Source organism: Quercus suber, unplaced genomic scaffold (assembly GCF_002906115.3).
Source record: "Quercus suber isolate HL8 unplaced genomic scaffold, Cork oak 2.0 scaffold_850, whole genome shotgun sequence".
Classification (NCBI taxonomy): Eukaryota; Viridiplantae; Streptophyta; class Magnoliopsida; order Fagales; family Fagaceae; genus Quercus; species Quercus suber.
The window spans coordinates 78,312-104,971 of record NW_027070280.1 but is presented as its reverse complement, the minus strand read 5'-3'; the positions used below and the strand labels follow the sequence as shown (position 1 = coordinate 104,971).

The 26,660-nt window shown below is 32.0% G+C and overlaps 1 protein-coding gene across 2 annotated transcripts; it reads left to right on the top strand.

The window, feature by feature from the left end:
- The first annotated feature begins 5,189 nt into the window (after window positions 1-5,189).
- LOC112029595 (uncharacterized) lies at window positions 5,190-12,504 on the top strand. Of its 2 annotated transcripts, none has more exons than XM_024062275.2 (7): window positions 5,190-5,384; window positions 5,867-5,891; window positions 9,232-9,352; window positions 9,842-10,010; window positions 11,424-11,522; window positions 11,962-12,044; window positions 12,146-12,504. In XM_024062275.2, the coding sequence occupies exons 1-7, from the start codon at window positions 5,298-5,300 to the stop codon at window positions 12,276-12,278; spliced, it is 717 nt and encodes a 238-aa protein (XP_023918043.2). In that variant the 5' UTR covers window positions 5,190-5,297; the 3' UTR covers window positions 12,279-12,504. The 2 variants fall into 2 exon arrangements, with proteins under 2 accessions (XP_023918043.2, XP_023918042.2); XM_024062274.2 differs by having other exon boundaries at window positions 11,938-12,044.
- The last annotated feature ends 14,156 nt before the right edge of the window (window positions 12,505-26,660 follow it).

Genomic DNA, 26,660 nt, shown 5'->3' with positions numbered 1-26,660 from the left:
GAATTTTTTGGGTTTGTGAAAGGGGATTTTCTGGATTACCAATTAGGTGAGATGAATGTTTAGGCCTTGAGATTGATATACGTTTGGGTGCCAAGAAAATGCTCAATAAAATGTTATTTTTTTTAACTGTTATTGATTTGATTTTTGATGTGTTTGGTTATAAAGAAAGTACAAGAAAGACGAAGAAAAGAAAAGAAAATGTGGATTAATTATGAAAAACATGAACACGAACAGTCGTGTTCTAGGGAAGAACACGGAGAATATAAACATGTTTTTCTAAAAAAATAATAAAGGAAGGTTTCCTTCCAAACTAGTATGGAGAGAAACCCTCTAAACTTGTCTTATATCTTTTTATTAAATGTGAATTTTGAAAATTTAAGAATTACATATTCTTTATGTTCTTAACATGCGTATCAAATTTCGTTTAAATCAAATTTTATTTACTATTCGATTAATAAACTTATTTTTTATGCATAATTATTTACTACAAAAACTTAAAATTTAAATTTTGATGTTTGATCTTCTTGAAGTTTTGGAAACATGAAAAATATAATAATAACATGTATCAAGATTAGATTTGAGAACCTCTACTCAGACTGACATCGTGGGTAGTGTCGATAACACCAAGATATTAGTGGTACATCCACGAATTGGCAACCCTTCTTAAAATGGTTAATGCATTCAAGATAGTAGCACTAGCACCACTTAAGTTGAAGTATTTATTATTATTATTATTTTTTGTATTGCTTTTTTTAGAAGGAGTCGAACTTAATTGTTAAGAGGGAATTATGAAGAAGTATAACTCTTGAAATTTTTAACACCAAATTTAAACTATATTTACCATAAACAAATTAACTACATTTTTGTTAAAAAAATTATGAACCAATGGCACACCCCCCCCCCCCCACCCCCCTCTTCCTCTTGTCCACAAGTAATTTCAACCCTAAATTTATTAATAATTTCCCATTTTCCTCTACTCTGATACTAGTTAGAATATAAATACTCCCGGACAAAGGTTTCAAATAAAACCATTTCACAAATATGATAGTTTAACTGACAAAATAACATAACTTAATTTAAAATATAATATAGGCTTTGGGTCCTAGGTCGCCTTGTCTATTTTTGTATGGAAGTGATTGTTTCAGGTCCAGTAGTGTTTATATTATCTTACATCATGTTCGCATTCTTTTATATCATGTATAAAAAATGAACATCTATATCTATATATTATTTTACATCATGTTCGCATTCTTTTATTGCTACTAAGTTCTTGTTATGCTACCTCATCGCCACATCATTCGCTACATAATTATAATTTATTATTTATTTCTTTAATAATATATATATATATATATATATGTATAAGATTATTGACTTTACCTATACATCTTTGTCGGTTTTAACATCTATATATATTTCTTTTTTATTTCCAATTTTTATATAATTTTTTTACATTCACTTATTTTTTAAATATTTACATTTTCTTCAACCTTTCTTCTTAATTCCCTTACCTTTTCATCTCCTCACTATCCCCTACTTTAATATTTCTATTCATATTTCCCTTCATCTTCCTTTATTTGTCTCTTCTTATCCCTTTCTTCTTACTATAAATTTGTCACTCTTTTCCATTCTTTGTATAGTTTTCTTTCACAAAAAAGTTCTCTCTCTCTCTCTCTCTCTCTCTCCTCTAATGTTTTGGTGGATTTTTATTTTTTATTGCATCTCCGCTTTAGGTTGATAAATTTTTGTGTTTTTAAGAAGTCTAATTTAGGTTGATATGATTTAGTTTTGTGTTTTAAGTTATTATTATCATTATTTTACTCTTTGATTGTTAAATTTTATCCGATTACATTATAAAAAAAAAAATAGTATTCCATTACATAGCATAATTTGGATAATTTAGTGTTTATTGTTATATCTTTTAATTTTTCTTAATTTTTCTTCTCTTCTATTTTACTCAATATTGAAATTCAACCATATCCTCCTTATCATTAAATTATTTATATTTTCTCTCTCTTTTGTTTTAAAAATAAAAAAATGTAATATTTTACGTAAATTAAAGAAAATTGTGCTCATCAAATTGTACTCATTTTTTTTTTAATATTTACACTTTCTCCAACCTTTCTCCTTCTCTTTACCTTTTCATCTCCCCAAACATTCTACCTTGATATCACTCTTCCTCTTTCCTTTTATCTTCCTTTATTTTGTTTCTTTTTATTATCATTCTCTTAGTATAAATTTGTCATTCACTCTTCCATTCTTTACATAATTTTTTCTCACAAAAAAGTGGTTATTTTCCACTCTTTCTCCCTCAATTTTTTGGTGGATTTTTATTTTTATTTCTCTTGCATCTCTATTCTAGTTTCATAAAGTTTTGTATTCTTTAGAACTCTATTTTGGTTGATGAGATTTAGTTTTGTGTTTTAAGTGGTTTTTTTATTATTTATTATTTATTTTATGACTTTGATTGTTAAATATTATCATATTGCATTATAAATAATTAAAAATAGTATATAAGAATGTACTATTATTATATTATATAGAATTATTTGGATAAGTTAGTGTTTATTTTATGTATTTTTTTTTTTTTCTCATATCATTTTATTTAACATTTAAATCAGCCACATCCCCATATATCATTAATATTTTCCACTCCTTTTTTTTAAAAATTTAATATATATTTTGCCAAATTTAAAAAATAAAATTGTTCATTAGTGAGTAATCTAGGAAACACTCATCACACCAAGCTAATAAGAATGAATCAAACATAGTTAAAAACTAATTAATAATATATATGCATATGTCAAGTCATCATAATTTGAAATGATAGGCCAATGGAAGGAGGTGATAGAAAACAATCGATATAAGTAAAAACAACTCAATTAGTAATGTTGAATGAAAAGTTTAAAATAAAAAACTTGAGAACATTAAACTTAAGTAGAATATACCTAAATCACTTAAAATCATAAAATATTGTACTAATTTAAATTAAAACTAATCAAATCTAACTATGAAACCATATTAATCATAACTAAAAAGAGATGTTCTCTAATAGTAGTAGAAATTACATAAAAAATAAAGTTAGAAAATTTAAAAATTCATTTTTTGACATTTCATTTAACCTTATATATATATATATATATATAATTTTCATACACTATTACTTTTGAAAATTTAATGAACAATGTTACCTCTCATTTATTGTCTTTCTTATGCAAATCATCAATTAGTAAATATATGATAATGGTAAGAAGTGTTACAAATGAGATCACTAAATATATATATATATATATATTATGTATATATATATTAAGTCAATATCATTATGAAGTAATAATCTATAATTTAACAAATCCAAAAAAGTGGAATATATAGAGCCTTCTTAAAGGTATGTGTAAAGATTCACTATATATATGCGCGTGTGTGTGTGTATAAAGGTATATTTAAGGTTTTTATTAATTTAAAAACTAATGAAAAACCAATGGTTAATAACTAAAATTATAGTATTAATAAAATATTTAATGAGACCATCCTAAAACAATTATAGTATTAATGGGTATGTGTGACTAGTGTATTATAAACCCGGTTTAAAACACTACTATTACTATTTTTGTATGTGTTCTAATAAGTATTATTGTTTACTAAAAAGAAAAAAAAAATTGAGAATATATGCATTCCTTCAATTTTTTTTTTTAATAGATTATCTTTGGAGTTATTTTGAAACTTTTAATGAAGGTTGATTTTTTTTTTCAACATTTAAGTAGGTATCTTGCATTAATTAACCACAACTATAAAGCTTTATAATGATACAATTGACTATTGAGAATCATAGTTTTCTCCTTTCTGATGTCATCTGAATGATATATGTAAAGATGGTTTACATGAATTTCATACTAAATTACATTAGTATAGGAATTTGAATGTAAAGATGTTAGCATTATTGCTAATAGCTTAAACTTTTCAGATGATGGGTAAATTAACATGGTACTAAAATAAGAGAGTCTTGAGTTCAATTCACTGTTTTACTCTACAATCAGTAATTTCTCAAAAGAGATGTCACTTTTAATTTCTTCATTTTTTAGATGCAAAACAGTTTGTCTTGGTTACGTACCTTATCTTATTATTTTATCCAAAAATGCAAGCAACCATTATCAAGCCTATTCTACATATGTACTTAATTAATGATAATTTTTACGTAATTCATATCTTTGGGAGTGAAGAGTTTGATTAAACACTATGACTTCATTCACCAAACAGTGATAGTGATCTTAGTGTTAATGATACGTATAAGTTACCTATCAAAGATTGGAAAGTTTGGAAAGTGTCAATGAAACTTTTCCCTTAATTAAGGGAAAAGTTTCATTCGCCAACTAGCTAGTTTGATGTAAAAACGTGGACATTATGTAAAACACTTCACATCCAAAGTATGAAACCTTATTTTCCCTTTTTGTCTTGGTGTGGAGAAGCATTTTGTAAAATTGTATCTTGTGCCTCACATGTACATTGGTTGGGTTAGGTGGTTTTTACTTAATATGCTTAAATTATAATAATAATGCAAAATTCTAAATTTATCAACAATAATTCATAAATTAAAAAAATAAATCAAACTAAAAAATTTAAAAAAGTAATAAAATTCAAACCCAACCCAATCCCACCACACGAAAATTCAACTTAAGGCAATGGATTGAATTGGGTGGAGTCAATTTTATCGGGTTGATAGATTGAATGTACACCTTTAGAGAAAATTATCTTAAAAGATTTCTCTTTCACAACATATGTAGGTCTCAACAATCTCACAAGATACCTTGTCATCAGATTCATATTTGTTATGTATAGTTTATTTATTTATTTATTTATTATTATTATTATTATTTGTTTTTGTTTTCTAGGCGAGTTCTATTCTATTTCTATAGCTCACTTTAAAAGCTACAGACAGTCCCCGGTTCGATTGGAATATCTTTCAAATAGCCTCATATCTTCAACATGTTAGCTAATGCCAACATTATCTCCTGCAACTTTTCTTCCTTCACATCTTCTACTCTCAATGACCCAAAACTCAGAACTTCACTGCAAAGCCAAAACCTTAAACCCAGAATCTCATTTCTCAAAACAACCTTAAAATTTTCAGCTTTTCTCAAACCCCATAATCATACAAGTTCCATCTTGGGATTTCAGAGAAAGGGTCTTGTTCAAATTTGTCATGGTAACTTAACAAATCAGAACTCAGAAGACCCAGCTGTTGAAAAAGGAGATTCCTTGGAAGGTGGGGTTGGTGGGAGTGGAAATGGAGGAGAGGGATGGAACTGGTCAACCTCAATTTTGCTCTTGGTTTTGTGGGAGCACTCATGTACTATGTTTTCAATCTCACACCAAATCAGACCCCGGTATTATTGAAAAAAAAATTATTTTTATTTTTTATTTTATCAAATTCATAATATTTGGTTTGCCTTGTTAAAATATCTTCGTTGCTTGTGTACATGTGGTTCATTCCAATTAGTCTCTTGAGGATGCATAGCCAACTCCAAAGTTTTGGGACTAAGGCTTTCTCTTCTTATGCTTGGTGTTGATGACTGCATTTCTAGTGTTGATTTTGTATGTTTTCGATAATTATGTGTAAAATGCTAATGCCCATTTCTTACAAGTGTTTTCCAATCATATCTTCCACCGGATTGAAACGAAAATAGAATTTAAAAAATGAAGTGATATGTATTCAAATTCAGCATAGTGAAGTCCCTATTTGTATCTTTCAATCTTTTTTAAACAATCTTAATCTAAATAACCCGTTTCTGTTTGTCCATATTGTTGTTGTAAGCAAAGTAGCCATTTTCATTTTATTCTTAACATATTGTCTTTTAACTGTATTCAGTCTAGGGACATGTATTTCTTGCAAANTTTTTGTATTGCTTTTTTTAGAAGGAGGTATAGGTATTAATTAATTGGTTATTTCTATTTTTTAAGATCTCTCCTTTTTTTTTTTTCTTTTTTTGTCGAGAAACAAACACGCACACACACAAGAGAGAGGAAAAGATGTTCTAATACAAAAGCACACCACAACTTCATTCAAAAGTCATGATAACTTTTAAGGGAAGGTGGAGCAAGTTATACTACACATAACACACTCTCTTAAGTAATGTGGAACAATTAAAATCTTTGTGTCGACTTAATTGTTAAGAGGGAATTATGAAGAAGTATAACTCTTGAAATTTTTAATACCAAATTTAAACTATATTTACCATAAACAAATTAACTACATTTTTGTTAAAAAAATTATGAACCAATGGCACACCCCCCCCCCCCCCCCCCTCTTCCTCTTGTCCACAAGTAATTTCAACCCTAAATTTATTAATAATTTCCCATTTTCCTCTACTCTGATACTAGTTAGAATATAAATACTCCCGGACAAAGGTTTCAAATAAAACCATTTCACAAATATGATAGTTTAACTGACAAAATAACATAACTTAATTTAAAATATAATATAGGCTTTGGGTCCTAGGTCGCCTTGTCTATTTTTGTATGGAAGTGATTGTTTCAGGTCCAGTAGTGTTTATATTATCTTACATCATGTTCGCATTCTTTTATATCATGTATAAAAAATGAACATCTATATCTATATATTATTTTACATCATGTTCGCATTCTTTTATTGCTACTAAGTTCTTGTTATGCTACCTCATCGCCAATCATTCGCTACATAATTATAATTTATTATTTATTTCTTTTAAAATATATATATATATATATATGTATAAGATTATTGACTTTACCTATACATCTTTTTCGGTTTTAACATCTATATATATTTCTTTTTTATTTCCAATTTTTATATAATTTTTTTACATTCACTTATTTTTTAAATATTTACATTTTCTTCAACCTTTCTTCTTAATTCCCTACCTTTTCATCTCCTCACTATCCTCTACTTTAATATTTCTATTCATATTTCCCTTCATCTTCCTTTATTTGTCTCTTCTTATCCCTTTCTTCTTACTATAAATTTGTCACTCTTTTCCATTCTTTGTATAGTTTTCTTTCACAAAAAAGTTCTCTCTCTCTCTCTCTCTCTCTCTCTCTCAATGTTTTGGTGGATTTTTATTTTTTATTGCATCTCCGCTTTAGGTTGATAAATTTTTGTGTTTTTAAGAAGTCTAATTTAGGTTGATATGATTTAGTTTTGTGTTTTAAGTTATTATTATCATTATTTTACTCTTTGATTGTTAAATTTTATCCGATTACATTATAAAAAAAAAAAAAAGTATTCCATTACATAGCATAATTTGGATAATTTAGTGTTTATTGTTATATCTTTTAATTTTTCTTAATTTTTCTTCTCTTCTATTTTACTCAATATTGAAATTCAACCATATCCTCCTTATCATTAAATTTTATATTTTTTCTCTTTTTTGTTTTAAAAAAAATAAAAAATGTAATATTTTACGTAAATTAAAGAAAATTGTGCTCATCAAATTGTACTCATTTTTTTTTAATATTTACACTTTCTCCAACCTTTCTCCTTCTCTTTACCTTTTCATCTCCCCAAACATTCTACCTTTATATCACTCTTCCTCTTTCCTTTTATCTTCCTTTATTTTGTTTCTTTTATTATCATTCTCTTAGTATAAATTTGTCATTCACTCTTCCATTCTTTACATAATTTTTTCTCACAAAAAAGTGGTTATTTTCCACTCTTTCTCCCTCAATTTTTTGGTGGATTTTTATTTTATTTCTCTTGCATCTCTATTTTAGTTTCATAAAGTTTTGTATTCTTTAGAACTCTATTTTGGTTGATGAGATTTAGTTTTGTGTTTTAAGTGGTTTTTTTATTATTTATTATTTATTTTATGACTTTGATTGTTAAATATTATCATATTGCATTATAAATAATTAAAAATAGTATATAAGAATGTACTATTATTATATTATATAGAATTATTTGGAGAACATTAAAAACTTTACAGTGTAGTAACATAAACCGTTAAATTCACTTAAAAAATTAAATCAACAATAAAAAATTAAATACAATCATAGTACTAAATTTAAATTTAAAACTAATCAAAATCTAACTATGGAAACCATATTAATCATAACTAAAAAAGAGATGTTCTCTAATAGTAGTAGAAATTACATAAAAAATAAAGTTAGAAAATTTAAAAATTCATTTTTTGACATTTCATTTAACCTTATATATATATATATATATATATAATTTTCATACACTATTACTTTTGAAAATTTAATGAACAATGTTACCTCTCATTTATTGTCTTTCTTATGCAAATCATCATTAGTAAATATATGATAATGGTAAGAAGTGTTACAAATGAGATCACTAAATATATATATATATATATATATATAATTAGTCAATATCATTATGAGTAATAATCTATAATTTAACAAATCCAAAAAAGTGGAATATATAGAGCCTTCTTAAAGGTATGTGTAAAGATTCACTATATATATGCGTGTGTGTGTGTGTGTGTGTATAAAGGTATATTTAAGGTTTTTATTAATTTAAAAACTAATGAAAAACCAATGGTTAATAACTAAAATTATAGTATTAATAAAATATTTAATGAGACCATCCTAAAACAATTATAGTATTAATGGGTATGTGTGACTAGTGTATTATAAACCCGGTTTAAAACACTACTATTACTATTTTTGTATGTGTTCTAATAAGTATTATTGTTTACTAAAAAGAAAAAAAATTGAGAATATATGCATTCCTTCAATTTTAATAGATTATCTTTGGAGTTATTTTGAAACTTTTAATGAAGGTTGATTTTTTTTTTCAACATTTAAGTAGGTATCTTGCATTAATTAACCACAACTATAAAGCTTTATAATGATACAATTGACTATTGAGAATCATAGTTTTCTCCTTTCTGATGTCATCTGAATGATATATGTAAAGATGGTTTACATGAATTTCATACTAAATTACATTAGTATAGGAATTTGAATGTAAAGATGTTAGCATTATTGCTAATAGCTTAAACTTTTCAGATGATGGGTAAATTAACATGGTACTAAAATAAGAAAGTCTTGAGTTCAATTCACTGTTTTACTCTACAATCAGTAATTTCTCAAAAGAGATGTCACTTTTAATTTCTTCATTTTTTAGATGCAAAACAGTTTGTCTTGGTTACTACCTTATCTTATTATTTTATCCAAAAATGCAAGCAACCATTATCAAGCCTATTCTACATATGTACTTAATTAATGATAAACTACTGAATTTGAAGGGAGATGATGGCTTCAGGATGAATGAAGTGCTTGTGTCTCTGTGGTACATAATGGGTCTGTGGCCTTTGGTTTATAGCATGCTGCTGCTCCCAACAGGTAGAAGGTACCTGCCATTCCTTAGCTTAGTCAATCAATGATCTCAAGTACCTTTTTTCCTGCACATACTTTTTCTTATGTGTTACTAGAAACAGTAAGGTTGGTTAGAAACTTAGAATAGGCCAATATCTAGCCAATGAGTCCACCAATGCTTATTCCTCAAATTATTTTTATTCCTGTAGAAAAAGAATTCTGTGACCAATATGACAAAGTGACTCATAAGTAATTAAAATTCTACTTGGTTGCATTCTTTGTCATAGATTTTGGTTTTGCCAAATGATCCAAATAAATGGAATAATAGAAGTGTTAACATATCAAGTATATCTGATGATTCATGCAAGCTAGTAAGCTACATTTAAGGTGGCCTGAATGCTAGCATCTACATGCACAGCAGTGGTTGAGATGAAGGGAACTCACAAGCATCTAGCTATGTTTTTAAATTTCTTGATCATTAGTGTTTTGCAGCTGAAATATTTTTTCTTTTTTGTATCTGCAGCTCAAAAAGCAAAATTCCAGTCTGGCCATTCCTAATACTTTCATGCTTTGGTGGGGCATATGCTCTTCTTCCCTATTTTGTACTTTGGAAACCACCACCACCTCCTGTTGAAGAAACCGAGATCAGAAGATGGCCTCTGAATTTTCTGGAATCAAAATTAACTGCAGGGGTGAGAAATCTGTTTAACTTTTAAAAACTCAAACTAACTCTCTTGATAACATGTCTGAAAATATATTTATATAATTGTTTTGTGAGCTTTTGAAATTTGTTACAGATAGCTAACAAGAAGAATAAAGATATAAGACTAAAACATGCACATATCAAAACCATAGTCCTGTTATGAATGTGATACCAAAATATTAAACAGTCTTTGGGAGCCAAAAAAAAAATAGTGGATGCTGCTTCAAATCTGCACAGTATCCTATAAATATCTGAATTATTTGATTGAAGATTACCTGTAGATATTGACCTCTAAATCTTTCTCCTGATAAAGGCATGGAAGCAAAACAAGTGAATATGAATTCTACCCTTTTTTTTTTTTTTTTGAGGGGGTTATTTGATGCAGGATGGAATCACTTAACAGGCTTTGATACCAATTTTGATGTAGGATCTTTAATAATTCAGAACTAAATTAGATTTCTTAATCAGATCTTGAAGGTTCTTAAATAAGGATTGATTTTTAAGGGGTTATGTAAATAAAATACTAAATCTTGAATATGTTGATGGCTGTTTGGAGTTAAAATAAGAATAGAACAAGAATAATATTAGATAAAACAGTAGCTTAAAATAAGCTGCTTTAATTTTATTTGAATCTCTCACAATCCATTTTATTGACTACAATAAACCGTTATATAGGCTATTTTTAAATCATTTCCTAGGACTAGAACTCTAAATAACCTATTCCTAGAATGATTAGGATTATAAATAACAAACAAAAAGTACTTAAGAACTTCTAAACTAAATAGGGAGAGGACTCAAAATATAAGATAAGATTCATGACCCCTAGGGCAGCCCATTCCATAAAATTTGAAAATTACCAAACTACTCCTATTTTATTAAAACTTTATTATAATTAAACCAGCAACTTTCCAACCTAAGAACTTATACTAACACTCAACAATAACTAAAATAATGTATGAAATGTTCTAATAAAGCCCCACATCAAAACTAGACCAAAAATATTGAATCTTTTGGTATTTAATCTTGTTTTTCCTCAAACTCTCTGTTATCCACATCAGTAGTTTTAACCTTGTTAATTTCAATTTGATTTTAATTGAATCAGGCAGCCATTTTACTGACAGCTTTTAAAGATTAAGCCTATAGGTTGGTTGAGAGCAAAGCATTGTCTTGAACTCAAATAAAAGTCATTTTTGTTTTCCCACATTTTTTTTTCTTCAAAAATTAAAATGGTTATTATATACTGACTTTTGGTCTAGTGGTGGCACCTCTTCCTTGTAAGTAGGACATGCCTTGATCAATCCTGTGTATGAAGTGTTACCCTTTTATTGAGAACAGAAGTTGGCAATTAGATTAGTTTCTTAATTTTATATTGGAATTGCAAGTTAACTCCATTACACATCAGATATCACTTGCTGCAGGACTAGGTATAATTGTTTATGCAGGTTTGGCTAATTGGGACGACTGGAAGGAATTCGCCCAGTATTTCAGGGAAAGCAAATTTGTAAGTGTTGTGTGAAGCATTTATCCATGCATATCATCAATATTCCTATAGTTTGGAAAACATAATGCCCATTTTGATAATTGGATACCAAGTCATGTTGAATAGTGAGTTGGTTTTCCATGACAACGACTTTCAGTGGAGCTTTTGAACCTTCAGTAGCAGTCTCAAAATTTCTAATCATAAAAGTTTTGCCCATTGATGAAATTGATTCAAGCCCAGAATGCAAGTCCTGGTGTCATGTGCACCTTCCTCTTCTTCTTTTTTCTTTTCCTTGAGGAAGTACCTTATGTATGATATATTAGGTCAATTTTAGACAAAAACTTATCATATACTTTTTTTCATTGGTAATTTTGTATGGTTGTTTAGTCGTGAATTGTGATATTTGCAATCTTATAAACCTACAAAAACTTACCAGCAGCACTGGACCTTTATGCTGCAGATCCATGTCACGTCCCTTGATTTCACTCTACTATCTGCATTTGCTCCATTTTGGGTCTACAACGATATGACTGCCAGGAAATGGTGAGCTTTTGGAAACTCTTGAGTGCTTCTTTCTCATTTTAAGCTTTGAAATCCTCTTTTGGAAGAATTTATGTAGCATAACATTCATATGCTTATCACAGGTTTGACAAAGGTTCTTGGCTTCTTCCCTTATCAGCAGTACCATTTTTAGGTCCGGCGTTGTATCTTGTCCTAAGGCCATCACTAACAACAATGCCTATTTCACTCAACCCCACTACATCCAAGTCTGAATGAGAATCACATTCTTTGATTCACATAAGATATTCACATTCTTTGTGCTAATGTCAATCGCTTTGCTTGGCGACTTTATCATTGTATGGAGAATGAAGCATAACCTGTGTTTAAAATGTAAAATCAGCCTTTATGTAAAAAAAAATTGAAATGCCATGATTGATACGTGCCTGAAATGTCTACAACTTGTTTGGGAGGGAGGAATGGAATAAAATGGATTCATAAAGAATATTTCGTGTGAGTGTGAGAGTTGTGTGAGAAGGAATGGAATCCCTAATCTATTTTGCATTTTCCCTATGTTTCTTTGTTCCTCCCAAAAGTAAATGAAATGATCAAATCCCCAAATTTATTGAGATGAAATTATATTTTTATTTAAAACGTCAATAAAATTTAATTAACGTAAGAGAAAAAGAAAATATATTTGCTTTGTTTCCTTTACTTCTTTTAGTTTTTAATGCTCAATGATGAATTATTTTCCACATTGTTGACTGCTAGATGTTTTCAAGTAAGGGTGAGTTTGGTTCAGCTTTTTGTTAAAGTGTATAATTAAAAAGTTGAGTTTTCAAAAAGTGCATAATGAAAAAGTGGAGTTTTAAAATGCTGAGTGTTTAATAAAAATTGTTAAAAGTGTTTTTTGAAAAAGCTGAGTGTTTGGCTAGTATTTATAAAAATGGCAGTTTGAGAAATAAATTACCAAAAAGGACAATGTATATATAAGAGTATCTTCAGCAGGTTAGACAAATTTTTGTATTGTTTGGACAATTAACAATGACATTTACCTTTTAATTATCCACTTTTTTAATCTTTATTTTTTAATCAAATTTATTCTTTTTTAATATTTATTTTTTCTTTTTCTATTCATTCTCAACAATTATATTTTTCAACAAAAAGTGTTACATCTACAATATTTTTTGCAATACTTTCACAAGAATCATAACAAAATTTTATATAGAAAGTTGTTACTAGTTCTAATTTAAACCCACTACTAAAATTATATTTTTACTTATCAATATTAGCTAATTACTTAAAATTTATTTTGAAAATATTGTAAAAATATTGTGGTAGTATTTTTAAATTGTGATTTCTAATTCTTTGACTTTCTTTCATCCATACGTTTACTCTTTTCTTTTTCTTTTATTCTTCTTTTTTTTTTTTCTTGCATTTTGTCCACTACACACATATACCCATAGGATTCCTTCATCTCTTTTTTTCCTTTATATTCCAGAGCCTTCTTTCTCTTTATTTTCCCACTTGATTCAAGAGCCTTCCTTTCTCGGCTCTCTCATTCGCTGCTCTCTCCTTTTTTTTTTTTTTTTACTTGATTCCATAAATTCTCTAGCTCTCTTTGTGATACTTGATTCCATAATCTTGCTTGCCTTTTGGTGTCATTATATTTAAACACACATAGACACGCATGGAGAGAAAGGAGAAATCGTCTTTGCTCCAACACACCGCCACCGTTGCTCCTCCTCCTCACTGCGGACTGCATGCAACCAGGGATCAGATCGACTGCTATTTTTTTTTTTCTTGATCATTTATTGTTCTAATTTTTTTTTTCATGTTCTTAATCTTCTGTTGTTGTTGTTGTTGTTTTGATTTTAGATTTGTTGTTTAAATTATATCAATTTTATGAGAGCAAGAATTTTTTTGCTTTTATTGTTGTGGTTTGATTAATTTTATTGCGTGAGTGAGCTTCAAGGCAAAGGGAGAGTAGAGAGATGAGATGAGAGGAAAATGTGCTGAGGCTGTGCGTGATCTGAAGAAGACTCCTTGCCCTTTATTGAAGGGTAATTTTGGTAATTGCACTCACTCCAACGGATACATTATAAACGCCCACTCCAGCTTTTAGTTTATGGACCGAAACATGTCCATAAACTGAAATGCGCATTCCTTCGTAAATGTAAAACGCAACTTTTGTCAAAAAGTTGCGTTTTGTACTCACCAAACACTGAAGTTGGGCTGGCTTTTTTAAAAAGCCAACTTTTGGGCTCAAAACGCCCAAACAAATGGGCACTAAGGATGGTTACAAAACACAATAACTCTAATAACAAAACAAATTTCACTATGTTTTTCATGTTAATTTTTGTTGCACAAATTGAGTTATACACTGCTGAACGCGCACGAGCTAAAATCGTGTTTCACAATTTCAGTTATCTGTATAGTGTAATTTCATCACTTTTTATTTTTCATAATGTTTGAGGTGACAGATTATGATAGATGTACAATAAAAGTGATGTTAGTTGTGGTTACATGAAGTGAAGTTGCACAAGTTATTCAATAATAATAATAATAATAAAAATTCACTAATCATTGTTTATCACCTTAACAAAATGTAACAAAAAAGAAAGTGAAATATATTATGTCTATGACAAAAATTAAAAAAAAAAAAATAGTTAGCTTCTCATTAAGGCACACAGCCTTTATAACTTCAGAAGCCTTTAATAAAAGAGCTATGCTAGTGACATATAAAATGGCACAACTTGACTACAACTCACCCATGTGGCGAGTTATGAGTGGTTGAGAGGTGTCCTCACATGGACTCACTATCACCCTTATCACTTTCAACTTGCCATGTGGGCGGGTTGTGGCACAAGTTTTGCCACTTTATGTGGCACAAGCATCTTTCCTTTTTTTTTTTTTTTTTTTTTTTTTTAAAAAAAAAAAAAAAAGAAAAAAAAAAAAAAAACCACAGACACACAAACCTCAGTATCCAAACGGATGCTAAGTACAGATGAAAACTTAATGAAATTTAGCTTATAGAGTAGAGTTTAGCTTATAGAGTAGAGTGTGCTTTTTTTTCCTCTCTCTCTCTCTCTCTCTCTCTCTCTCTCTCTCTCTCTCTCTCTCCATCAAGTAGACTGTACTTACGTTGAGATTGTCAATATGTTTTAGTTTATCAATTTATCCTTTTTACTTGCTATTCTTGTCCTTTACCCCTTTAGTTAACTTATTGGAAATTGGGTACTTAGTAATTATCAACTTAATTTTTGTCAAATTTACTTATTTTTTTTAATGGTCTTAACATATATCATCATTATTGATGATTTTTCACTTTATTCTTTTACAAAAACTAGAATCTTACGATCCTTGCTCTAATCCTATGATTTGATCTTCAGGATCCTCTCAACGATCTGTTTAGGATCCCAAACTAGATATTCTCCAACTAATTAACAAAAATAAGAGTGGTAGGTAGCAACAAGCTCATAGCCCTTGTGTGCTTCCAATAAAAGCTCAGAATGCCATCAATACAATCATAAAAAACTTGATCACAAATTTCTGGTAGCCTTAGAATAACACTTATTCTTGAAATTCTTAGATATCATGTGTAGTAGTCTCCAGATTAGAATGAAAGAGATCCTAAGTATTTGGAGGAATTTTTTTTTTTTGGGCCAAATTCCAAAACCCACCCTCTAAGTTTCACTACTTTTCATTTCAATCCTCTAAATTTGCATTATTTCATTTTATACTCTAGTTTCAAAACAGAAAATTACACTATTGGCCCCTAAAGTTTACCTATTGAGCGCTTTTAGTCCCTGAAATTTCAATGGAGCTTTATTAATCCCTAAAGTTTTAAAACTAAACATAATTGCTCACTTCACTAACTTCCTTAGTTTCTTTGCTTACTTGTTTAACGGAAGAATGAGTAGGCATATTTTTAATGATGTGGCAACCCTGTCATATCACTGCAATGTCTAAAAGTATAATCGTTGCAATGTAACTTAAGTGGCCAATCAAAATTTGTAACTTCATTTAAAAATACAACCCAGAACCAAGTACCAAAATTCTAACAGAACCTTAAAATCTCTTTTCCTCTCTGGACTCCTTTCTCTCTCCATAAATTTTAGCCAGACATGAAACATCAGATAGATACGAGAGACAAGGAGGACTCTAGGAGCAGCCACTTGATTTGGATCAAAGTCTCCAAAGACCTTAAGATCTTCAAAGAGAGGCAGCACACACGAAGTCTTATAAGATCCTAAACTAAAACATTCAAAGCCCAATTTTTACCATATAAATCCCAGGAAAGCAACGCTCAAAAATTCAACTGAAGCTAAATTTTTGTGCAGAATTAGACAATGATCAAGTCAAATACAGACAAATTATATAATATTAAAAAAAGAGAAATAGATGGAGAAAATCAAAGGGTCCTATTGGGTTATTGAGAAATTTAATTTTAGATGTTCACAGCAAGAGATCTGCTCAGGTATTGCATATATGTAGGCTATGACTGATGTACGAACTCTTGCTTGGGATCTCCTTGTCTTGCTGTCTTTGAAGATTTTTGACATGGATTTCATGGAAGTTACACACAGAGAGAATGAGAGGTAACGGAGAGAGAGAGAGAGAGAGAGAGAGGGGAAGGAGAGGAGAGAAAAGGAGAGGAGAGATTTTGAGATTTTTTTTTTTTTAAATAAGAAATATTGCCATGTCATTAAAAGCATGCCTCTCATTTTTCCATTAGACACTAAGCACAAAACTAACATAGTTAATAGAGAAACCAATTGTGTTTAGTTTTGAAATTTTAAGGACTAATAGCCTCAATTAAAACTTTAAGAACTAAATGCGCTAAGCAGTAAACTTCAAGGACTAATAATGTAGTTTCGTCTTTCAAAACTCCTTAATTCAGTCATCCGTTATGCCATTAAATCCCCAAAACAACACCATTTAGCCATTAATTTAAGATTTAATTTTTTTATTTCTTAAATTAAAAAAAAAAATCCAGATTAAAAAAAAAAAAAAATGCCTATATGTTGTAGTCCCTTCCCCTAAAAAAAAAAAAGAACCCACCACCAAAATCCCTACCCTAACCTGAAAATTGAGAGAGAGAGAGAGAGAGAGAGAGAGAGAGAGCTATTTTCGTTGCTCTAGGAAACCCAAAACAAATTGAGATTGGCGGCTCCAGCCACTAGCAACTTTGGTCATGGTTGATAACTAGAATCGAGGTTGCACACTCTTTACGTGAGAAGAAAAGCCTATCATGGTTGTTGAATCATAGGAACTCCAAATTATGTCATATGCCTTGCAATCTCCTCATAGTTGTTGTAATCCCTTTAATTAGTTAGTTGAGATTATAATAGTTAGTTAAGATTTGAGCACATGTAGCTCATTTAACACATGACTTAATTTATAGAGCACATGTTGAATTAACTAACCAATTATCTTGGCCATGTGGGGCAATGGAATTAGAGCTAGTCTCTTATAAATACATAATTGTAATTCAACATTAGATATCAATAAAGAATAATCATCTCATTCTTAGTGCATTTCCTCTCTGTTAATATTTCTTTAAGTTAATTTCCCTACACTTCCTACCCATCTCCACTAAGAACCACTACGTTGCTAACATTGAGAGGTTATGTTAAAGGAGGACATTACAATGATGCTGCCAAACACTAATTAAAATGCTTGATCTGGGCTTTAATCCAGATTATTTGGACAGGGCTGCTTGTTAAGGGTCGTAAAATGCTTTGAGTATTTTTAATTCAGCACAAATATGTTTGAAAGAAATGGTTTAGTGGTGAAGATTGTATATAATAGCACAATCACTTTTTCGGTGCCTTTTTACAAGTTAATACAAGCACCATTGTTAATTTTTATAGTTTTGGATAGATTTGAACTGCACAAAAATGTTGGATGGACCAGTTTTTTACAAGCCAATCAATTGTGAAATATAGGAATATCTCAAGTCATTAATTCATTAGCTACGTAAGTTTGACACAACGGAGTTAATAGAATGATTAGTAGCGCTCATTTTTTAACTAGAAATTAATAGTGCTCACTTAAAACTTGAGACCAATTGCATTCATAAGATAAACTCCAAGAATCAATAGTGTAGCTTCACCTTTTAATTATGGCTTAATCAGCTTTGGTTAATCTATCAAATAACACCCAATTTAATGAATTAACCAATATATAAGCATGGACATCTATACAAGCATGCATAAACATATAAAACATGTATAATGAAAATCCATAGAAAATCAAGCACAAGATAACACACCTATGACCTATGTGTTATCGACGAGGGACAAGGAAAACCCAAGTCCTAGGGTAAAAACCTCTATGATCTTATTGCTAGAAAAATCTCACTAAAATAAATAGTTGCAGTACAATTTACTCACAGAATCCTCCAAGTAATGTAGCAAATCACACTTGAGTTTCCAAACCTTGCTAGTAATCAACTCCTAAGTCTTTTCTCTATTCTAGCATCAAGATCTGCAAGTTTAGCGGTCAATCACATGATCAAGTTCCTTAACCACTCAAAGGCTCTTGGAGATTTACACTCTCCAATGAATCCTAAGAGCCAAACAACAGTAAGAATTTGAAGGTTTCTTTGTGTGTGTATTGGATTTAATCTCCTCTCACAGATTTGGCAATTGGAGAGGGAAAAGTAAAGAGAATGAGAAGGTTTTAGTCTTTCTCTAGCTCTTCATTATGGGGACTAGGTTACAATTTTGTGGGAAATGAGAATTATATAGGAGACAAAAGAGCATTATTGCAGACAAAAACATAAATGAATTGTCTCAGGTTCTGCAAAATTCAAGGGCGAGAAGGAGGTGAGCATGAGGCGAACTACTGACCAACATTTTTTCAAACTTAAACTTTGTACCATCTTCCCTCATACACATGCAATTGTAGGGAGAGCTCCACTGCATCAGACTTTCCACTTTTTTTGCACTTTTTCTTTAATTTTGATACGAATGCATTCATTAAACCAAAAAAAGAGATACAAATAGGACACAAACAGCCATGCCAAACTACAAACAATCCAAGCGCAACAAGTTCCTCACCACAGGAGGAGTAACACCCCTCCACATTTGACAAACACTATTACAACGAGCAAACCGGGCAAGCCCATGTGCGACCCTGTTGAAGTCTCTCTTCAGATGCTGAATCTGCCAACTATCAAAGCCATCAAGGAAGCCCACAATCACATTAACAATATGACCAAAACCCCCACTGAGATCCTTGGACTGAATGCACTGAACAATGGACAAAGAGTCTAATTAATAATGATCCGGTGCAGGTCTAATTCCTTTGCAAGGAGGATTCCAGCCTCAATAGCCAAAGCCTCAGTCTTATCCACTGTAAAACAGCCAGGAAGTGCATGGCAAAAAGCAGCAACTTCCTCCCCCTACAGTCCCTTATAATAACACCTACACTAGACAACCTCCCATCCTCAACCGTCGCTCCATCAGTATTTATTTTGAAGACTCCTTCATGAGGTTTTTTCCAACTAACCTCACAAGACGCAGGGCCCAAGGAGCAAAACTTAGCAGCTTCTTTGAAATCAGCAATCAAGCTAAAGGAAAAATTCCAAATCTGTTCAGCCCCCTGACTGACCAACTCAAACACCTTCAAATTTCTGTTATGCCAAATAGCCCACGCTACCACAACCAAAATCTCCAAGTCTTTAGGATTACTTGCATCTAACAGCTTCATAGTTAAATAAGGGAAGTCCAAAGATTCAGCCCCAATAACAGTTGGACAATCCTTCCACAATTTCCAAATTTCCTTCACAGCACTACAACTGCAAAGAGCATGCAAGATAGTTTCATCCTCCAAACCACACACAGGACACAACCCATTCGTGCTCACCCCTCTGTTCCTTAAATTTGACATTGTTGGCAAGGCATTAACACAAGCTTTCCATGTAAAAAGTCTTATTTTAGGGGGGGTTTTTAGTTGCCATATCCACCTCCAAAGGGGAGTTCTAGGATCACCATGAGAGCATTCACCCCTATTTGAAGGGTTTATAACAGAGAGTGCCACATAATTCGCACTTTTCACTGTAAAATCCCCCCTTTTGTTTCCCACCCAAATTACTTTGTCCTCAGGAAGACTATAGCTTAGTGGAATATTGAGGATTGTTTCAACCTCAAAAGGGAGAAATAAAGATTTCAAGGTATCAACCTTCCATCTTCTAGTATCCTCATCAATTAAAGCCGATACCATAGGAAAATCATCAAAAGGCTGAGGAGGAGAAATTACCTTATAAGTTGTTGGTGTGGGGAGCTATTTGTCCTCCCAAATATGGATGAGTCTCCCGTTGCCTACTCTCCACCGAGAGCTCTTCCGAACCACTTCAAGACCTTTAAATATGCTCCTCCATGTTTATGAAGGGCTACAACCCCGTTTTGAGTTCAGAATGTCTCCATTTGGATAGTATCTAGCTTTATAGACTTTGGCACAAAGGGACTCCAGATTTGACAAGAGTTTCCAACCCTACTTAGCAAGCATCGCTAGATTAAAGGCTTGGAGGTTACGGAAGCCCAAACCACCATCTGACTTNAGAAACCCAAAACAAATTGAGATTGGCGGCTCCAGCCACTCAGCAACTTTGGTCATGGTTGATAACTAGAATCGAGGATGCACACTCTTTACGTGAGAAGAAAAGCCTATCATGGTTGTTGAATCATAGGAACTCCAAATTATGTCATATGCCTTGCAATCTCCTCATAGTTGTTGTAATCCCTTTAATTAGTTAGTTGAGATTATAATAAGTTAGTTAAGATTTGAGCACATGTAGCTCATTTAACACATGACTTAATTTATAGAGCACATGTTGAATTAACTAACCAATTATCTTGCGCCATGTGGGGCAATGGAATTAGAGCTAGTCTCTTATAAATACATAATTGTAATTCAACATTAGATATCAATGAAGAATAATCATCTCATTGCTTAGTGCATTTCCTCTCTGTTAATATTTCTTTAAGTTAATTTCCCTACACTTCCTACCCATCTCCACTAAGAACCACTACGTTGCTAACATTGAGAGGTTATGTTAAAGGAGGACATTACAATGATGCTGCACAAACACTAATTAAAATGCTTGATCTGGGCTTTAATCCAGATTATTTGGACAGGGCAACTGTGTTGCAGGGTCGTAAAATGCTTTGAGTATTTTTAATTCAGGCACAAATATGTTTGAAAGAAATGGTTTAGTGGTGAAGATTGTATATAATAGCACAATCACTTTTTCGGTGCCTTTTTACAAGTTAATACAAGCACCATTGTTAATTTTGTATAGTTTTGGATAGATTTGAACTGCACAAAAATGTTGGATGGACCAGTTTTTTACAAGCCGATCAATTGTGAAATATAGGAATATCTCAAGTCATTAATTCATTAGCTACGTAAGTGTTGACACTAACGGCAGTTAATAGAATGATTAGTAGCGCTCATTTTTTAAACTCAAGAAACTAATAGTGCTCACTTGAAACTTGAGACCAATTGCATTCATAAGATAAACTCCAAGAATCAATAGTGTAGCTTCACCTTTTAATTATGGCTTAATCAGCTTTTGGTTAATCTATCAAATAACACCCAATTTAATGTGATTAACCAATGAATATAAGCATGGACATCTATACAAGCATGCATAAACATATAAAACATGTATAATGAATAATCCATAGAAAATCAAGCACAAGATAACACACCTATGACCTATGTGTTATCGACGAGGGACAAGGAAAACCCAAGTCCTAGGTGTAAAAACCTCTATGATCTTATTGCTAGAAAAAATCCACTAAAATAAATAGTTGCAGTACAATTTACTCACAGAATCCTCCAAGTAATGTAGCAAACTCACACTTGAGTTTCCAAACCTTGCTAGTAATCAACTCCTAAGTCTTTTCTCTATTCTAGCATCAAGATCTGCAAGTTTAGCGGTCAATCACATGATCAAGTCTCCTTAACCACTCAAAGGCTCTTGGAGATTTACCACTGCTCCAATGAATCCTAAGAGCCAAACAACAGTAAGAAATTTGAAGGTTTCTTTGTGTGTGTATTGGATTTAATCTCCTCTCACAGAGTTTGGCAATTGGAGAGGGAAAAGGTAAAGAGAATGAGAAGGTTTTAGGTCTCTCTCTAGCTCTTCAATATGGGGACTAGGGTTACAATTTTGTGGGAAATGAGAATTATATAGGCAGACAAAAGAGCCATTACTGCAGACAAAAACATAAATGAATTGTCTCAGGTTCTGCAAAATTCAAGGGCGAGAAGGAGGTGAGCATGAGGCGAACTTACTGACCAACATTTTTTCAAACTTAAACTTTGTACCATCTTCGCCTCATACACATGCAATTCGTAGGGACGAGCTCCACTGCATCAGACTTTCCACTTTTTTTGCACTTTATACCTCTTTAAATCACAAGCCCAATACAATTAAAGTTCACAAAATTACATACACATGATGGAAGTTAGAAACCAAAAATATAATTAAATTTGTCATGAAATTACCCAACACTATAAACCTAACAAATTTCTAGGAAAATATTAAAAATAAAAAAAAAAACCTATACTTTTATAGTTGTGACAAATTAAATTACATATTTAAGTATTTTTAATTGTGCCAATTTAAACACCACATTTTTATTAGTGTGACGATTGATTTTTTTTTTTTTTTTAATCCTTGCTTTTCTTTTAATATCATTATAAATGGCAAAGTGAAGTTGTTAAGATGATATTGTCATCTCAAAACATTTAATCAGGAAAGATGCTTGATTCTCTTTTTTTTTTTTTTTTTTTTTTTTTAAGAAGCATGTTTCTCAAACTTTATGTCACACCAGTTGATTCCATGTACTGTTCATGGGACTCACAAATATCTTTTTTTGCAACTTTTTCATTAAAAATGGGTTTCACGGTACTATTCACACATTTAAAAATTATTTTATTACAACGTTTCAGTTTTCAATTTTCAATTTTTAGCAGTATCTAAATGGACCCTTAGAGTCAAAGCCAAACCTATAACAACAAAATAGCTTGAAAAGAAACTAAAATGTTTCAACTTGAAAGAGTCTTTCTTTTTTAGATGTAATTTGCATGCCCATCAACAATAAATATTTGAAAACTTCGCTCATTGGACAATTAAAAGAAGGGGAATCATCAATCAAAGGTAAGTTTGATCTATATTTTCACCGTTAATATAAAAGTTAAAGCTCAAATATACTTACATAAGGCATGTATGAATTCTAGTTTCTCTGTGCCTAAGAAAGCTCTCCATCTAGCTTTTCTTATACAATAGAATAGAGGTCCCTTCTCTAGGAAGGAGTGATAGTATTCTTTGGGATAACAAGGTTATTCTAAGGCTTGTTGGGTTCTTTTCCAGGGATATTGGGAAACAGTGAAGTTTTTAATCCTTTCATGCATCAGTGTTTTTTTCATCACTATGGATGATTTGACCACTAATTGGAATCGACTTACTCTGTCAGACAAAGAAGGTCCGGGTTGTTGTCTAGATGAGGAGTTGAGCTCACTTGAGTTCAATATTGCCACAAAATTTCTCACAAAAAGAACATTGAACATTGACGCTATTGCCAAAACCTTCACTCCACTTTGGCGCTCTAAGAACGGATTCAGGGTACGTAATCTGGGGGACCATAGAGTGTTATTCGTGTTTGATAACAAATTGGTGGTGGACAGAGTGCTCCAAAGTGAACCATTGACCTTTGATAAACACCTGATAGTTATGGAAGGGTTCGATACTAACTCCTCTATTGATGACCTCAAACTGGATAGGATTTCGTTTTGGGTGCAAGTACATGGCCTCCTTATCAAGCTTATGAATGTGAGGGCAGCGGAGAAGATTTGCGAGGTTCTGGGAAGAGTCATACTAACTGCTGACCCGAGTGAATCAGAGGGAGGGAACTTCATTCGTGTTAGAGTTTCAATTGGACAAGAGAAGCAGGTTTGGATTAGCTTCAAATATGAGAGATTACCAAATATATGCTATTGGTGTGGCTGCTTTGATCATGACGATAAGGATTACAAAGTTTGGCTGAATAGCGAAGGCTCACTTACTCAAGAGCAGAAGCAATTCGGGCCAAGTCTTAGGGTAGCTCCGTTCTTTTACTCTCGCAAACAATTCATCTCAGTCCCTAGGTTCTACAAGTCCAGACCATCTAAAACTCAGGGCTCAGCAGAGAAGGCTATGATGGGGAATAGAAAATATGTGGAAAGGAAGGAGCAAATGGAGGTTTAGGCTGAGGAATAATGTGCACCACCATCGAGTAATGGTGAAACCGGTGAGCAACAGAGCCGATTGGTTTAGTTGACATGGACAATCATGAGTTAAGGCAGTTCATTACACACGTTCATTCCTTAATGACAAACACGTCCAATGGTGCCCAAGTATTAAAGTGCAATGATTTCCCTCCCCCAAACACCCGATGCCCTGATTTTCACCTTAATGAGATTGGTGCGGCATTAAAGGAGTTTGACTCCTTAGAGAATCCCACACAAATAGGAAACTCCTCAGCCCACCCTTGTATAGAATCACGTCCACATTCATCCATTGAAGAAAACCATACAAACTTAAAACCAAAAGAAAATATTACCTCAGCATTTATTTTGGAATTAATTCCGGAATTAAGTCCTAATGAGGCTAGCAACCTTGTAAGCACCCAAGCCTAAGAGTTGGACACTCAAAAAATCCCTAGGGTTTCCATGCAAGCACCCAATCCATGTTGGACTAGGGTTGTACATGTCAACAATGGCTGTATCACATGGCAAGCCAAGCAATGGGAAGAGAATAGCGGCACTCAATGATGATCATTCCAAGTTACCCAATAAATGCTACTAGGTTTCAAAGAGTGAGGAGGATGCCGGTATTGAATTGGTGAAGGCTAACACCCAGCCTCGCCAGTCGCCATAAATTGCTTAGTTTGGAACTGTCGTAGGCTTGGGAACCTACATACAAGGAAAAAGCATGGAGAAATAATCCGGGCTAAAGACCCCTTTATCATGTTCATTGCCGAGACACTGGCAGACGAAGCAAGGCTAGACATGATCCAACAAAATATAGACTTTGAACAAAAGGGGGTGGTTCCAAGGGTGAGGCACGGTGGTGGTTTAGTTCTTTTTTAGAAGTCCTTAGTCAACTTGGTGGTAATAGATTTATCCAAATATTATATTGATACCTGGATTGACAAAGGCTCCCCTAACGAATGGAGATTCACAAGGTTTTATGAAGAACCAGACACTTCAAGGCAAGGTGAGGCGTGGGATAGTATGAGAATTTTAAATCACCACCCCGATGTACCATGGTTGTGTGCAGATGACTTCAATAAGATAGTCCGACAAGAAAAGAAACTTGGGGGGTGCAACTAGACACTAAGGTTAGATGCAACTATTTAGGGATGTGATGTGTTGGATGAGTGTGGGTTCTTGGATCTTGGCTTTGTGGGAAACAGATTCACATGGAGTAAGCACTTTGCAAATGGACATTCTATTTGGGAGAGACTTGTTCAAGTTGTGGTCAATGAAAATTGGTTTATTTAGTTCCTAGGTACAATTATGCATCACCTCCATTATACTTCATTAGACCATATGCCTCTATACCAAGGAAGTCGATACCGTACCGATACCGGCCGTACTGGTTGCATACCAGTATCGAAACATTAACGTTTCGTACCAGTTTAAATACCGGCCGTACCGATCATGTACCGGCCAATTTTGAGTAATACCGGCCGGTACCGGGCGTACTGGCCGGTACAAAAAAAAGTTTTTTTTTTATTTTATTTTATTTTATTATTTTTTTTTAAAGTTTTGTAATTTTTGAATTTTTGTTATGGTAGAATGGTAACTTATTTGCATTAACTTATTAGTATTATTTGTTTTCTTAGTATGCAATGGTAACTTTTAAGCTTTCTATTTTTTATATTGTGTGTTTTTTTTTTTCTTTTAATTGATACTAAAGTCTAAAATTATGAATAATTAGTTTTGAATTGAGGAAATGTTTTATGGTAAACTTTTATATTTATTATAATATATATACACACACATACATATATATATTTATTTAAAAATATAAAAAATAGCGGTAAACCCGAAACGGTACACCGGTATTGACCGGTATCCGAAATATACCGTACCNGTTGGCAAAGAAGAAGGAGCTTTTTATACAAGCCAAAAAAGAAGCACAAGAAACTGGGAAAAACACATGGGATAGGGTGCTTAAAGAAGAAATAAACATTCTCTTGGATAGGGAAGCATGCATGTGGAACCAAAGATCACGCACACTATGGCTAAGGAATGGAGGTAAAAATACGAGATTTTTTCACTGCCAAGCCACTCAAAGATTCAGGAAAAATTTCATCTGTGGGATCATGGATGAAGCAAATAATTGGAAAGTGGATCCGAATGAGATTGCAGCCCTTTTGATAAAGTACTATCAGGATCTCTTCGCCTCTTCAAAGCCGAATTCACAAGGGGCATCCTTGGTACATATTCCTAATGTAATCACCGACCACATGAATGTAGCCTTAATTGTACCCTTTAGAGAAGATGAAGTTAAGGAAGCTCTCAAGCAAATGGCCCCCCTTAAAGCCCCAGGACCCGATGGCATGCCACCATTATTTTATCAATACTTTTGGGGGG